The 15,969-nt window shown below is 37.4% G+C and overlaps 1 protein-coding gene across 1 annotated transcript; it reads right to left on the bottom strand.

Annotated features, from left to right (window-relative positions):
- Positions 1 to 3,815: 3,815 nt before the first annotated feature.
- LOC139100024 (thioester-containing protein 1 allele R1-like) lies at positions 3,816 to 10,582 on the bottom strand. Its single transcript, XM_070652644.1, has 6 exons — positions 9,582 to 10,582; positions 8,506 to 8,779; positions 6,578 to 7,614; positions 4,947 to 6,045; positions 4,035 to 4,191; positions 3,816 to 3,868 (listed from the first exon to the last, which is right to left on the bottom strand). The coding sequence occupies exons 1-6, from the start codon at positions 10,580 to 10,582 to the stop codon at positions 3,816 to 3,818; spliced, it is 3,621 nt and encodes a 1,206-aa protein (XP_070508745.1).
- Positions 10,583 to 15,969: the final 5,387 nt, after the last annotated feature.

Raw genomic sequence — 15,969 nt, 5'->3', positions numbered from 1 at the left:
TTACTTTTTACATTTACGGGCGTGTCAGCTACGACAGCATTTTATGTCAATGGTGTGGTTGTGAGCGGTGGAAATGCCAAATTTTGGGAATGGGACCTGACAAGTCCACAAGTTTTTAATGGAATTACGAAAGGATTTATGGTTGGTGTGTCGGTTCCAATGAAAATTGTCGAGTACGGACCGAAAGTATTGAAGATAATTAAGGAAGTCAAGAACTATGTAAATATTGTCAATTCCTTAACACCTGCTGAGTTGGCAATGCTGAAGGACATCATGTTTGACCAGAAACATCCATTGTTTAAGTTCGTAGCTGATGCTGGTGTTAAGTTGCTGTTTAAAACAGCTAAAAATAAGGATTTCGGACCGATGAATTGGGTGTCGAAGGTTGGATCGTATGGAGCTGTCCTGGCCGGTATGAAGGTTGGAACTAATGTCGGCAAGGAAATTGTAGCATTAAGTTCAGGTGAAATTATCGCCGAAACTGGAAAGGAACTTAAAAATGTCGCTAAACTTGTCAAATTCGTCAAGTCCAAATACGTGTCAAATGCTAAGGATGTTGTGGAACTAAAGAGCAACGGAGTCAGCAAGTACAGACGATTCTTATTCAAAAATGGACAAGTTGAGAATGACTTCCTTCCAGCTATGCAGGAACACATTACAGTCTTAAAGGATGCAATTAATGCTGAGCAGTCAGACCTTGTCAAGTCAATTGTACAAGATTCACAGCTGTACATTGACAGATCGTCAAGCTTATTAGGCGAATGCTCAAACACAAGAGCAAGACGATTCATTGCCGGCAGTGGTGGAAAGTGCCGATCATGCAGCATGAACTGGAATTCGGTCAAGGAAAGCTTCACAAGAGCTGATATAAATCCAATTTTTGAAGGTGCAGCTGTGTTGCCAATGATTCCGACTGAGGAAGTTACGACAAGAGGATATGTGACAATCAGTGGACCAAGAAGATCAGTTTTACAGCCTGGTGATGTTGGGGTTTTGGACTTTAGTAGCAATCCTACTGATGGCAGTATGCCAGGTCTAGTGGCTGTTAATAGTACTGTTGTTGAGGTTGACATTGGTGGTGATGGACAGAGGTGAGTTATTGGAAATACCTTGCCTTACTCGGGATACCTTGCCTTACTCGGGATACCTTGCCTTACTCGAGATACCTTGCCTTACCCAGGACACCTTGCCTTACACGGGATACCTTGTCTTACTCGGGATACCTTGCCTTACTCGGGATACCTTGCCTTACTCGGGATACCTTGCCTTACTCGAGCTACCTTGCCTTACTCGGGATACCTTGCCTTACTCGGGATACCTTGCCTTACTCGAGATACCTTGCCTTACCCGAGATACCTTGACTTACTCGAGATACCTTGCCTTACCCGGGATACCTTGTCTTACTCGGGATACCTTGCCTTACTCGGGATACCTTGCCTTACTCGGGATACCTTGCCTTACTCGAGATACCTTGCCTTACCCAGGACACCTTGCCTTACACGGGATACCTTGCCTTACCCAGGATACCTTGCCTTACTCGAGCTACCTTGCCTTACTCGGGATACCTTGCCTTACTCGGGATACCTTGCCTTACTCGAGATACCTTGCCTTACCCAATATACCTTAAATTCCAGATAAACCCAAAGAAATCCTTAAAAAACAATAATTTTTTCACATTCTAGAAGACATTCCAATCAAGTCTCAATTGTCATGACCGATCAAGTACCCGGAACTGCCCTTTACATCCGAGAAAATGCCGAAAAACTCCAAATTTACCATCAATATAGAGAACCAGAAAGTAAAATTGCACTTACTACCAATGATAAAGCTGTAACTGAGTTCTATGAGACAAGATCCAGCCTGAAGATCAAGGAACTGCAAGGTGTCGATGTCCTTAGACTGTTCAACAGCAACAACGAGGAAATCAAGATGAAACGTGGAGCTATGGACATTCCAGATGATGGTGTCGTTAAGTACGTCAAAGATGGTCAGTTCCAGGTACTTACATCCATCAATGGAGTAGCTGTAGATGAAGTTGCAAGAAGAAATAAGGACATAAGACAGAAAAATGCCGAAATGTTAAGCACCAAGTTGCCAAACTTTAATGAGAACTGCGACACATGCAAGGCAATTTATTGGGAAGATCACTTGCCTGTTGGTGTCATTGGAACTGCTTACAACTTGAATATTGATCGGCCATTGAAGGCTACGATTGTGATCTACAAGGATGATAAGGACAATTGGAAGCTGTCATCGCAGCTGATCCAGTACAACAAGGCAAAGGCAGGCGCACCTGAAATTGCTGAAATTCGACCAAAACCGAAGATTTTTGACATAAAATTGACTCCAAAGAAGCCTGAAAAAGTCAGGAAGCCACGAAGTGTCGATTTTGTTCCTGAATCTTCCAACATTCCAGCTACAAACTTCCAATTTATCCACAATTCAGCACCAAATGTCAACCGGTCAACACCATCGGTTCTTGCACTTGGTGACTTTTGGCTTAATACGACAGACTTTAACTCAAACTTGACATTGGCTTATGCGTTCCTTAAAAAATTGACAAATGAGACATTATACAGCACAACGGATGGAACTATGCCTAAAATAACGGACATTGAATTTGAAATTTTTGCAAATGATTTAACGATTGGATTTGCTGAGCATGTTGTGGACCTGTCCGTCAAGTGTGGATTGTCAAAAGTCATGCAGGACATTGTCGATGACGTCAATTTACCGAAAATGTCAAATGAAGTTCGAAAAAAATGCGAGAAAAATTTGACAGAGGAAATTCCAAAATATTTAATGACGGAAATTGTTGAGAAAAATGAAAGAAAAATTGTGGAAAAATCATCAAAAAAGAAGTTTGAGAAGTTGAGGAAGTTGATGGATGTGTATTTGGTGGACTTTGCTGAGGAGTTGAATAAGAGGAATGATAGGATGTGGAATGGGGAGTGAACACCTTCGAAACTATGGTGATGGAAGGCTGCTAGATGATTCAAGTTGACTGTAATATATTCAAATTTTAAAATTAACCTTTGTTGCAAATTTAAATTGTAAAATTAAAAAAATGAATAAAAATCTGATTTGAATTTTATGAAGAAAAGGAAATGATCGGTAATTTTTGAACATAAAGGGAGATTGGCAAAGAACTTTTGTTTCACAAAAATTCAACCAAATTGAAATTCAAATAAAATTCAATACATTCACACGGATTCACACGTGTAAATATAAAAAATGTAGCAGTTGACTCACAAGCCCCTTCCTGCTCCTTCCTGAACATGTTGCTTATCACAAGTCTAGTAAAACAACTTCCCATTTTATGGCAAGCTACACGAATGTCAATTTTTGAAATCAAATAACAGAAGTTGGGATAATCAATACAGACTGGCGTGACTCTCTCTTGTTGCTTGATCTAAATCTGATAATCTGACACCAACTCAGAGTAACAAGAATTTAGGGCAGGATTTTTGTGTCTGAAATTTCTGCTATTTAGGGTAATTAGATGTAAGGTCGACTAATCACAATTTGTTCAACTCAAGGGTAATTATTTTAAACTAGAATTATCCCCTAATAAACATGGTGGGAAGATTTTAAATTAACGATTAATCGGGCTTCTATTGAGGATTATATAATAACAAACAAATCTCAAAAAATTTTCAAGGTAAATAATAAGTTTTTCAAGGAAATTTGATGTTTATGTAAAAGTGGCGGAACTTTGAGCGGAATGACAGACAGAAAGTCAAATGATCTAAATTATATTAATAATTCTCATATTTTATTTGATTCAAATTGTTTCTACATTTACATTTTTATAATTAACACTGGTTGGTATTCTTAACAAATTCATATTCGAATTCGTCCTTGATATCTGAAAAATATATTTTTATTTTAAAAAAATTAGATCTTCTTATTAACATTTACTTATTACGCAGCACCAGAGCTCTAAATCAACTCGAAGTTTATATTGAGTCAAGCTGACTTTTTCAGACAAAATCCGAGTTGCCTTCAAGCTAATGACCAAAATCAATACTTACTTGGACGATCGTAATCGTAAACTTCAACAGTCGACTTTGCTGACTGTTCTATTTCATAGACTTTTACTGCTTGAATAACAACCTGTTTCATCGTAGATTGTACGATTCCATCAACATACATAATTGCTAATGTTCTGTTGTTTTTGATCTCAATCTCCTGAAATAAATAGGAACATTTTCAAAATTGTGTGACGAGATAGACTGAAATATTCTAGAATTGTTCTGTCACTAGATCCCTAACTCAGGACATACCAAACAATATGGCATTGATTAATAGGAAAAACAGATCCTAACAGACAATGCGCATGCTCTTGTGGAACCCAAGGGTCAGACACTCAACAAAATTGTACAATTTTCCGATTTTTCCAATTTTTACAATATTTTTTCAGAGTTGGCGGGATTCTAAAAGTCCGGACTCCAAAAAAATAGTAAAGTCCTACTCCATTGGAGTCCGTAGAGTGATTTTTTTCGGTTACACTGTGTAACCCAATATCCGGACTTTGGAAAAAAAATGGAGTCCGGACTCCAAAGTCCTGCCAACTCTGTATTTTTTGAGTATCTGGGCCTTGGTCGCACCTTGATGGCATCACGTGTGAATTGTCTATTTGGATTGTAAGATCAAATAACAAACCAGAGTATCATATTTAGGTTTGTCGATCTAAAATCCTATACCAGACCGGATTAACTTGGCGATAGATTCTGTTCAAAACCGGCACTTAGCCAGAGTAATACCGGCTTATTGATCAATAAACCGATTTTTAGAGTCGATAGAGACAGTATTGCACTTGGTATTGATAATTGGCAGACGGAAGCCAACCATAGAGCTAGCTTTAGGTCCAATCTGAACTGCCAGTGAAGCAAATAACCCATTTATGCTATTCAACTACTGATCATCAACCTCATCATAATTACCTGAACATTCTGCCTATTATTAATTCCATGATATTCATATCCACTCGGCATTTCAACTGAAATTAATGCCAGATCAACTCGGTTCATGACTTTAGCATTTAACTGAACATTGATGGTAAGTTCCAGCATATTGTTTGATAATTCACGAGTTCCAACATTAACTGTGAAGTACTTTTGTGCTGCACTTAGGAAGTATTGATACCGAATTGTCATATATCCAAGTCCTGTCCCCATCACATTGACAATATATCGGTTGTCTTTAGGTAGGCTCATGTATTTAAGTCCATTTTCATCCATCAAATTCTCAACTTGATTTTCAATTTTAAATGTTAAGCTTGTCTGTTGGACACGATTTACCATTGCGTACGATGCAAGGGCATCAAAAGCCAGTAAAGTGTCACCTTTTGAGTAAAATCCACCGTCGTAGTTCCTCTGATTCAACAGCCATTCCACTTCCGATTTGGCGGTTTCGTTGCTGTCAAGTTTGAGCTTGATCAGGTACGAGACAGTCTTGACATAAATTGACATCTTATTGTCGTCCCTTGTGGCATCTCTGAACTGATTTTTAATGCTGCATGTTAAGTATCTTGCCGATTCCTGATCACCGTACACAGCAAACGTGTAAGCAACAGTTACCTTCTCACAGTCATCGACCAGCTGTCCTTTTGTGGATTTTAAGTATTTTACAGCATTTTCAATCACGTCTGAATATTTATTTGAATATTGTTGGTACTGAATGAATGCAAAAGCAATTTGTGCAGTCAGGATGAATTTTTCACTTCCTGTAACTTCAACATTGAAGCTTCCGTCTGTATTTTGTATGGCCTTTAACTTATCCAAAGCTTTTTCTATCACAACATTATCAATATTGATGAATGTCTTGGCAACAACTAAGGCAATGACTAAATTGTTGTGCAATCGAGTGTTCAAATTAATCTGTTCATTTTGGAGCGTTGCAAGTGCTTCTTGATATCCCATGGACATTGTGTTCATGATATGATCTGGGATTCTTAGTCCTCTGTCTCTGTAATATTTAGCTGCGGTGAAAGATGTGACAAGTCTGTAGGATGTGTGGTCGGGTGTGGTCATTGGACGGGAACTGAAATGAATGGAGAAATTGGAGATATAGTTAATATGGTTTTGATGTAGTTGCATGCCCCTTGGAATGTATAATTGTATTGGTTCCATGCTTAAGAGCAACCACAAAATCTACACACAAATTTCCACTAGATTTGGTCAAAATACATACAAAGTTAGAGCTAATTTAAGTGTTGCGTAGTTGCATGCCCCTCCAAATTTATCATGGTATATGAATCATACTTAGGAACACTGCTTATGACAAATTGATACAAAATTTTACTTGATTTTCTCAAAACTGCTCAAGATTAAAGTAAATAAATATTTTACGTAGTTGTATACCCCTCAAAATACACAATAGTACGTTGAAACGTAGTTGCTTGCCCCCCAAAATTCATCATTAATTCCAAATATATGCAAAATTTTATGTGATTTTTAATTAAATTGCGTAGTTGAATGCCCCTTAATAAATTTTTTGCATAGTTGCATGCCCCTCAAAACTCTAAATAGCGCTAGATGTTGGAAAAATGTCCTAAAATCCAACAATTTCTCACATAACTTTCTCCAAATCCTCCAACATTGGTCCGAGCATATTTCCACTCAACACAGCATCAACATTGACAAGCTCAAGATTTTTTGGCACGAATGTGTTCCTATCTATACTTGTACTTGTAGTTCCATTAGAATTAATCAAATAAGTTGCAGCAATTGCTTTCCTCAAACGTCTACGGCTGTCTATTTTGATGACTTTTTCGACCTCATCTACAGCACTTCCTGCTGTTGCTGCAATTTTAATCCTCATTTCACCTAAACTATCTGGTTGGACGAAGAAGCTCTGTTTATCTGACATGGAACTAGCTGGAAGTCGAAGTGAAAATTTAAGACGGTTTTGGTATTGATGGACATAAGTTTTGCACATTTTGGATTTTTTTGCCTTTTTGATCCACTTTTCAGTCATTAAGTCACCATTCGTGATGTTGACAGTAATTTCAGCATCTTGTGGACCAGCCAGGAAGTTGAAGACACTAAATTCAAGCTTCAGGACTTCCCCATCATGCATCAATGCCGGCGTACGAACCTTAATTGCAATTTCAGACTCAACAATCACTTTACGTCCTGAAGTGCCAACAGCAATTCCAGTTGTTGGATGTACGGAAAGTCCAACAATTTTCCATGATGTCAAGTCATTCGGTAGCTGCTTTGGCACTGACTGTAGTCCATTTGTGGTGACTTCAGTGACTTCATCGAACCAAATGTCTGGAAAATATTTTTGGGCTAGTTCCTCTGTACCTAAGTCATCAGTGACTTGATTTGGTACATCCACAAAGTCATCATCACATGATCTGCTCGGCTGCATGACAAAAGCATTAAAACTGTTGAATTTATAGTTTGAAATGTCTGTGAACTTCTGATACATGTACTGGATAGTCTCATTGTATAGATTCATTCTGGATATTTCATTTCTTGTGCTGATTGAAGCGTATTTTAAGTCAATTGCTGATAAAAATACAGTTGATCCAATTGGACTGCTTTTGAATCGAATGTTAACGGGTTGGTTGGACTTTACGGTTTGATCTGGTGCTAGGACGAGCTGATGATGAGAAAATGAACAATTAATGATCAAATTACTTAATTAAGTGGTGGACAACCTGTGGGTCGCGACACAATAATGCGTCGGGACTTATCACCAAGGTGTGCTGTGACACAAAACAGGTTGCCTACCACTGGGGTTAATTGATCATAAATCCGACCCCAACCCAGTGTGACTCTGACTTGGTACTGGATTTAGCTTAAACCTGACACCATGCCAGATTCAAAAATCTGATCATAAACCGATATGAGTCTGACATGGTCCTAGATTCGATTGTAATCCGACATAATGTCAAATTCGAAGCCCAGTACCAAGCCGACTTGATTCTAACTTGGTTCCAAATTTAGTTTGAATCATCTTTAATGCCAAATTCAAAAAATCGGCCCCAAATCGTCATGACTCTGACTTGGTAACCAATTTGGTTTAAATTCCAGATTTAAAATCAAAACCAAGGTAGCTTTGACTCAAATTTGATGCCGAATTCAGTTTAAATTCGCCTTTATGCCAAATCCAATACTAAGTCGGTGTGACTATGGCTTGGTGCTGAATTCAATTTAGACAGAACATTATGCTAGATCCAAAATTCAGTACCAAGCTGGCTTGATTCTAATCCGCTATAATGTCAGATCAAAAATTCGGCTCCTGTCCGGTGTGAATCTTGAATTATGCCGATTTGGATTGATTCCATTCCAAAGTCATACTGGTCTGGTTATGGCAATATTGGATCTGACACTGAAGTGGATTCAAACAAGATAGAATCAAGCTTGCTTTATGTTGTGTTTTGGATCTGTCTTGGCACCACAATGAGCCGGCATCATACCAGAGTCATGCCACCCTGATGACAGATTTTGGATCAATCACCCAACTTATCCTATTCCAAACATTACTTACTGTATTTTTTGGATTAATTTTAAAGCTGACTGGAAATTGATCATATATAATTAATCCATCACTTTGTCTAACATAAAACATCAGGACAAGACATTTTGGTGTCATTTCTTCAGTCAACTCTAGATTAATGTTAATGTTTTGACGGTTTTGTGCTTCTGGATACTCTTTAGATTGTATTAATCCATTGGGACCAAAAACTAACATATGTAAAGACTCAAACTTGTTGCTGGATCGTGCTGTTAGTTGCAATGTTTTTGGAATGTCGTATAAGGCTCTGGAAATGAAAATTGAAAGAAAAATTATAGAATAAGACGAATCAAACTAGACAGGATAGGCTTAAACAAGCCTAGTTTCAACGATAGATAACACTAGGCAAGACTAAGCCTAATTTCCCATTAGAATGTAGTTCATATTAGTCATCCCAAAAGGCACATGTATAAAAAAGACCGAATATTTGGCTTCCTGTCATCATGACTATAGAGCACAGTTGACAGGACTTAATGAGCCGGACTCTTATGGCCTCCACTGGAGTAAGAACTCCTTTGGAACCTGACAACTCCAAGGCGATTCCAATTGAGTCCGAATTTCTATGAAACCAGACTTTGGAGTTCATTTGGAGTTCCACTCTTTGAGTTCTGCCAACTTGTTTCTAGACTCAAGCCAAATTCGATGAAATCCGGCCTAAGGTTATACTTAAGTCAGCCATTTCTACGCCGTGTGCTGTCTAGGGTTTAAATTTCCTGTTTTAATCCAAATTATGCTGGAATTTGGTCTAAATTTGATGAAATTCAAGCCAAAATCTTGGTTAATTCCGGCCAGTCTCATGAACCACGCTTCCCTGAATCTAAGGTTTTGTCTAAGTTTGTCTTGAGTCCGAGATTCTGGAAATCTTGTCTGGACCCAAGGATCAGACATTCCAAAAATACAGTACTGTACTTACGATACTTACTGTACTTATATGAAAAATACAGTAAGTACATTACTGTCCTTTTGGAGTGTCTGATCCTTGCCTGAATCTACCCCTGTTAATCCCCAACCAAATTCCCAAAAATCCCAAAAAAACTCAAATTTCTTACTTTTTTTCCAGCACTTCAATCTGCATATATTCATCAACACCAGCACCAACAATCGAATTAATCGTCTCAGCCAATTCCGTCTCAGCCATTTCAAGATAAACTTTAATGCTCTTCGTGTTAATCTTAGGATGCAGCACAAACTCAAATACGCCATTTTCCACCTTAATCTCATAATTTTTCTTATCCGTCGTCATCACATTCGTGACTGGATTCATATCCTCATAATCAACATTCATCATCAGCGAATTTACTGACTTGTCAGGCTGATCATTAAGATCATTAATCTGCACAGTCATTGTGTAATCAAATCCAGGCTTGAAGTATGCATCACGATTAATTGACAAGTTGTTCCTGCCTTTATGTCTCATTGGAATGCTGAGTGTCAATTTTTGTGACTTTTGTGTCACATCCTCAACAACTTCAATGTCAAAGTCGATGATCAAGTCACTGCTCGGGAATCGAATTCCTAAGTTATCAGGCATACTGAATTGGACGACAGGCTTGACCAACGGAAGCTGAACATGCTGCAAATTCAGCTTATTTAAGACATTTTTGGTATTTTTGTCCATGACTGTTGCTGAAAATTTGGCAATTCCAGTGAAAATTTTGTCATTTTGATGCTTAACCTGGATGTCAAGGAGGACATACTTGTCAACTAATGCGACTTCCTTGTCACGTGGTGTGATTAGGACTTGAAAGTTGTCATTGTCGTGATGCAGGACTTGGAAATTTTTGGCCTTGCTTCTTCCATTGGCATCGACTTTAATCAGCCATGTACCAAAATGTGCCAAATCAGCTACTTTAAGGCTGCCTTGATAATGTCCAATTTTTGATGTTTGAATATTTTCAAATTTTTTAATTTCGTTATTATTTCCATCGTAAATTGTGACATTTATGGCTTGATTGTCTATTGGAACCAAGTTGTGGTCGACTAAGAATGTCCGGAACTTGACTGTGTCGCCATTTTTGTAGACCGGCTTGTCAAGTTGGATGAAAATCATTTGTCGGGTTGGGTTATCGAAGAGCCTTAAAGACTGCTTTGTGCATGTATTTGTTGCTGTATTTTTGTGGATTATGGTGAGTTTGTAGTTTGGTGGAAGGTCAGCGGGGATCTGGAGGGGAGATAGAATTTGGTTAAAATGATAAACTAAAACTAGTTTGGAGAACTAGCTGAGACTTGTGCTATCCAGGACTGCATTAAGCACCCGGCAGGCACATGGCATAGAAATGACTGAAACCGGTCTCTTTGACCGACTTGACTCTGTTTTGAGCCCGAATTTAGCCAAATCTGTGTAGGAGCTAGGACTGAGACCAGATTTCCAGCCATATTTCCTACATGTGCTTTCCAGATCATTACAATTTGATTCCATTTAAATAAGATATTCATACTTACTTCAAAATGAATTTCCTCATTCAAATCTCGCTGACTATTTTCAAAAACCTTGTAATTCTCATATTCTTGTCCAGACTGTAATGTGACATTTATAACTGAATCAGGTTCTAAGTTGTGAGCGTGCAAATAAACTTTATAGTCTGTTTCAACCGGCAGCAAGTGGGATCCAAATAACGATATGTGGTGGCTGTAACGGTTAAGATTAAAATTATACTAAAAATTGCAGAAAAGCTCGAAGTCTAGGCCAACTTAATATGAGGTCTGGGCAAATTTAGGCCGACTTTTACATACAAAATCCGAGTGGACTTAGAGCGTTGAAAAATAGGATTCGGTTAAGAAATGGAGGTCTGCATTTTCTATGTTTTAGAGGCACAGAGTTGCAGTTTTTGGCATCTCTTATAATTTTTTTAAAGCTGCCGTCAGCAAGCCTACAGTTATTGACGAATCTTTAAAAAAACCAAGCTTTGGCTATTCAAATTCAAAGCTTCTTAGAGCTAATAACAGTTTAACGAGGGAGGATTCGGCATACCACCCAGTTCTTGAACCTATACCTACAGCTACAGAACCACTGCCGAGTGGACAACTCGACATAATTCGAAATTATGCCAGGCTGAGAAACTATTTAGCGGAATTTAGCGGTATCTGATGATTTTTTTCGGAGCAGGAGCAATGAAGAATTGTATCGGCTATTCAGTGAAGTGTCAGATCAAAGAACTCATGGAAAGAAGCTGTTCAAGTGTCACACTTGGAATTGGTATTTGGCAAGCGGTAGCCAGCGATAAAACCAGCTTCAGGAGGCCATGGATCTCACTTGATCTGTAAGGCCAACAAAGTAAGTAAGCAACTAAACCTCGGTACCTTTAAAAATACCGCTAAATACCGCCTAGTTTCTCAGCTGCAATGTCTTATAATTTGACAAAAAAATACGTACGATAAAGCAGATGATAAGCACCCAAAAACTAAGATTATGAATATTTTTTGTGTCATTTTACTCGACACATTCACTTTAACAACTGAACGACTTGAAACGCAACTGTGAACTAATTAACTATGCTGATAAAATTTTTTTCTTATAGTTAAAATTGTTGAGAAATCAGTTTGAGATTGTTTGTTTTTCAGATTCGTAGCTAGTTAGTTAAAGAAAATTAAGTTTACTTAGTCACTTTGTATAGCAGTGTGCTTTGTTGGATAATTTTAAATGTTCAAATTTGGTAGCTTAGTTGACGAGTCTGCTGTCTGGCTAGGGTTTTGCTTACTTACTTACTTACTTACTTACTGGAACCATGCTCCGACTTGGAGCCTAGGTTATTACAAAAGGTTTTTGGAACATCAGAGCGTCTCTTTAGTGTGCTTTGCTTAATTATTGTATCTGTTAAATTGTGCTGATTTCCTGATCTTACTTGAATTTGACTCACTAAACTCATGAATAGCTCAATTGAGCAAATCCAGTCTTGTCTAAACTTTGTGTCATGGCATACATTTGTGATAAATCGTAATCGGAAGTTTGGACAACACTGGATGACTCGATTCTTGTTAATCGATCAAGAATCCGGTCTTAGGGTATTGTGACTCTGTCTTAATGACAGTCGGACTAGCTAATTTGTGATATTCGTGACTATAATGCTTCTTAGTGTCTTCATTAAATGGCATTCCAACTTATCCAATTGCTTTCAGTTCATTTTTCAGCTTCAAACGCAGTTTTTAGGCTGACATAATGAATGAAATAAATACAGTAAATTCAGCACTTTGATTCCACGACCGTTCAATACTCAAAACAGGAAGAACCTAAATCAGCAAAAAATCTCGAATAAATTGTCATTTTTTCCATATTAATTAACTTATACTTTCTATGCGTTTATGATTAAAAAGCAAATAAACCAGCAATGTCATTAGCATCTGCAGTTTAAACGAGACAATGTCCTCGACATGATGTAGAAATTACTTAATTACTTAATCATTTGACATATTTTGTTAAATGATAAGCTGATACAATTTAATTACATAGTTACAAGCATGACATGCTGACACAGTAGAGATTTTGTAACTATGTAGTGTAAATATAGTTACTTTTTAATTTTTTTGATGCTGTTCATTCGACTTGTTAGCTACTTTGCTGGTCGTAAAGATTAATTGTGATCCATGGCTTTCCTCAGATGGCACCAAAAGTTGGCTTTATCGCTGGCTTCAACAAGTCGATTTCCAACGACCTATGCTACATTGTCTCTATCAACAGCTTCCTTCCAAGAGTTCTTAGGTCGTCCAAAAGCTTTTTTAGCATCTAGACAGGTCTGATTTGAAGACCTTCATTTAATGAAGCTTCCACAGGTCTCTCTAATAACGGGTCGAGCCCATCAAACCCTGTTCAATTAACTAATACAATTAAAATAGTCAGTACTTACATATTTTTTAACAACTTTATATTTTTTGGGGACGTTTGGATATTATGTGTCGCTTAGAGGGTAGGGAGGCTTAATATTTTCTGTCGGGGTGTATTACCAAATTTTGGTTCATGATTTTGGTTACAAAGCGTTCAGGTCGATGAACCTTAACATGCAAAGAGCATGCTCACAAAAGTTGGTATACTCAGAATCTTTGTCTTTTAGGGGGAATGGGGTCTAGAAATGCTATTTTTAGCGTTTTGTAACTTTCAAACGTTCTCCTTACAGTGAGTATATGTCAGTCCTGATTCAGCACCATTGCATTTTATGAAAATAAGAACTCAGCAAATTTGTACAGAGAAAATAAGGAAATTCAATATAAAAATATAAAAGATCGCAATTTTTTACAGTCATTATCAACTACGCATTCTAGTGTATAGCTGGTGAACAGCTGGCGTAAAAATGTTGAAAATTCTAATATTCCTAGTGATTTTTTTGAGTTCAAATATTCAAAATGTGAACAGTGAAAATGGGTAAGAAGACTTAGTCCTTTACGGAACGTTTGTGACTTACTTAACGCTTTGCATATCGTTTTTTGACCCCACCGTAACGTTTTCTGTAGCAAAATTGTAGACAAACTCTCATTGTAGGCATTATTGTCTACAAGCTTCTAGTTTTGGAAGATTCCAAGCAGTTTCCGAACGTTCCCTTAGTTAATTTGAGTGTTAATTGTATGAAGATAAGAGAGTCGAAGTTGGCAGGTATCAATTGCACATTGTGGAGTCCGACACGAGTGAAGTCCAACTTGTAGTCCATTATCCGAGCGGCACAATATGGCAAAATCCAGTTTTGGCCGTAAATAAGAGTCAAACCCCGTCATTATGATGCCGTCAGAGCAACTTTGCATAATATCGTTAGTAAATGACGCAATGTTGTCCTAGCGTACACGGTGTGCTGTTCGGATTCAACTTCGACTCCAGGATTCCTGCCTCCTATCCTACCAATTCCAAATAATCACAAATTGGGTGTGTTGCATAGGATAGACAGAATAATTCTGCAGAATTCTGAAACACAGTTGCGCAGAATTCTGAAACACAATACTGCAGAATTATTCTGCAAAATTCTGCAGAATTATTCTGTTATATCAGAACTATTCTGCAGAATTATTCTGATGAATGTCACATATCTTACATGCAACAAATTATTTAGCTTTCAGAATAATTCTGCAGAATTAAACTGATGAGCAGAATAATTCTGGTATATAATTTTAAGATATATACTTCACAAGAGCTAAATTTTTGTATGAAATTATATACTTCACAAGAGGATATTTTTTCGTACATTTTGTATGAAATTATATACTTCACAAGAGGATATTATTTCTGAATTTTTTGTAAAAAGAAAAATTACTTTTAAAACCTTAAAAATTTCTAGTAGATTAGGGGCCGTTCACTTATTACGTTCGCTTTTTAGGGGGGGGGGGGTCTAGGATTTTGTAACAGCCTCAACCAAAAAATTTTTTTTGTAACGACATTTTGTAACGAGGGGGGGAGGGGGGTCTAGAAATTCGTTTTTTTGCGTAACGTAATAAGTGAACGGCCCCTTACATGTTTCGACCACTTCGAATTCACAATGAATCCCGTTCCAAAACTGCCTCTAGTTTCTGGAGAAGTTTGCAATTAATTATTTAACGCTAATCTGTTTTTTTAGCCTTGGTCGTTATTGATAGATCCAGTCCGTAATTCCTTCATTTGGGTTTCGTAGCTTTGACTTAAAGATGGCGGCTTGCTAGGCCGACAAATCCTGATTCATTACTATGTGGCTTGGATTAAAGCCTCTCACCACGAGAAGATGGAGTTGGTACTTAGTGGTGTTAATCTAAGTGATGCACTATGCTCCATGTGTTCCGCATTCACTACTTTTGAGAAGTCAAAATTCATACAAAATATTCAAAATGTACGAAAAAATATCCTCTTGTGAAGTATATAATTTCATACAAAATGTACGTAAAAATATCCTCTTGTGAAGTATATAATTTCATACAAAATGTACGAAAAAATATCCTCTTGTGAAGTATATAATTTCATACAAAATGTACGAAAAAATATCCTCTTGTGAAGTATATAATCTCATACAAAAATTTAGCTCTTGTGAAGTATATATCTTAAAATTATATACCAGAATTATTCTGCTCATCAGTTTAATTCTGCAGAATTATTCTGAAAGCTAAATAATTTGTTGCATGTAAGATATGTGACATTCATCAGAATAATTCTGCAGAATAGTTCTGATATAACAGAATAATTCTGCAGAATTTTGCAGAATAATTCTGCAGTATTGTGTTTCAGAATTCTGCGCAACTGTGTTCCAGAATTCTGCAGAATTATTCTGTCTATCCTATGCAACAGAAGCTCACAAATTCCTTCATTTCCACAGATTCATCACACTATGGACCCCAAAATTTGTCCAAGAAGATGCCCCATACCGCCTCTTCATCCTCCCAACTGACCTCCATCAAAGGACAGAAGTATCCGTACAACTTCGTAACTCAGTATCATCTGTCATGCTTACTGATGGTAAAATCAAAGCAATCCAGTATCCCGACGAACAAAGAAAT

The sequence above is a fragment of the Chironomus tepperi genome, unplaced genomic scaffold (genome assembly GCF_022539635.2).
Source record: "Chironomus tepperi strain 1889 unplaced genomic scaffold, CSIRO-AGI_Ctep_v1 contig_7, whole genome shotgun sequence".
Lineage (NCBI taxonomy): Eukaryota > Metazoa > Arthropoda > Insecta > Diptera > Chironomidae > Chironomus > Chironomus tepperi.
This window is presented reverse-complemented; position numbering and strand designations above follow the sequence as displayed.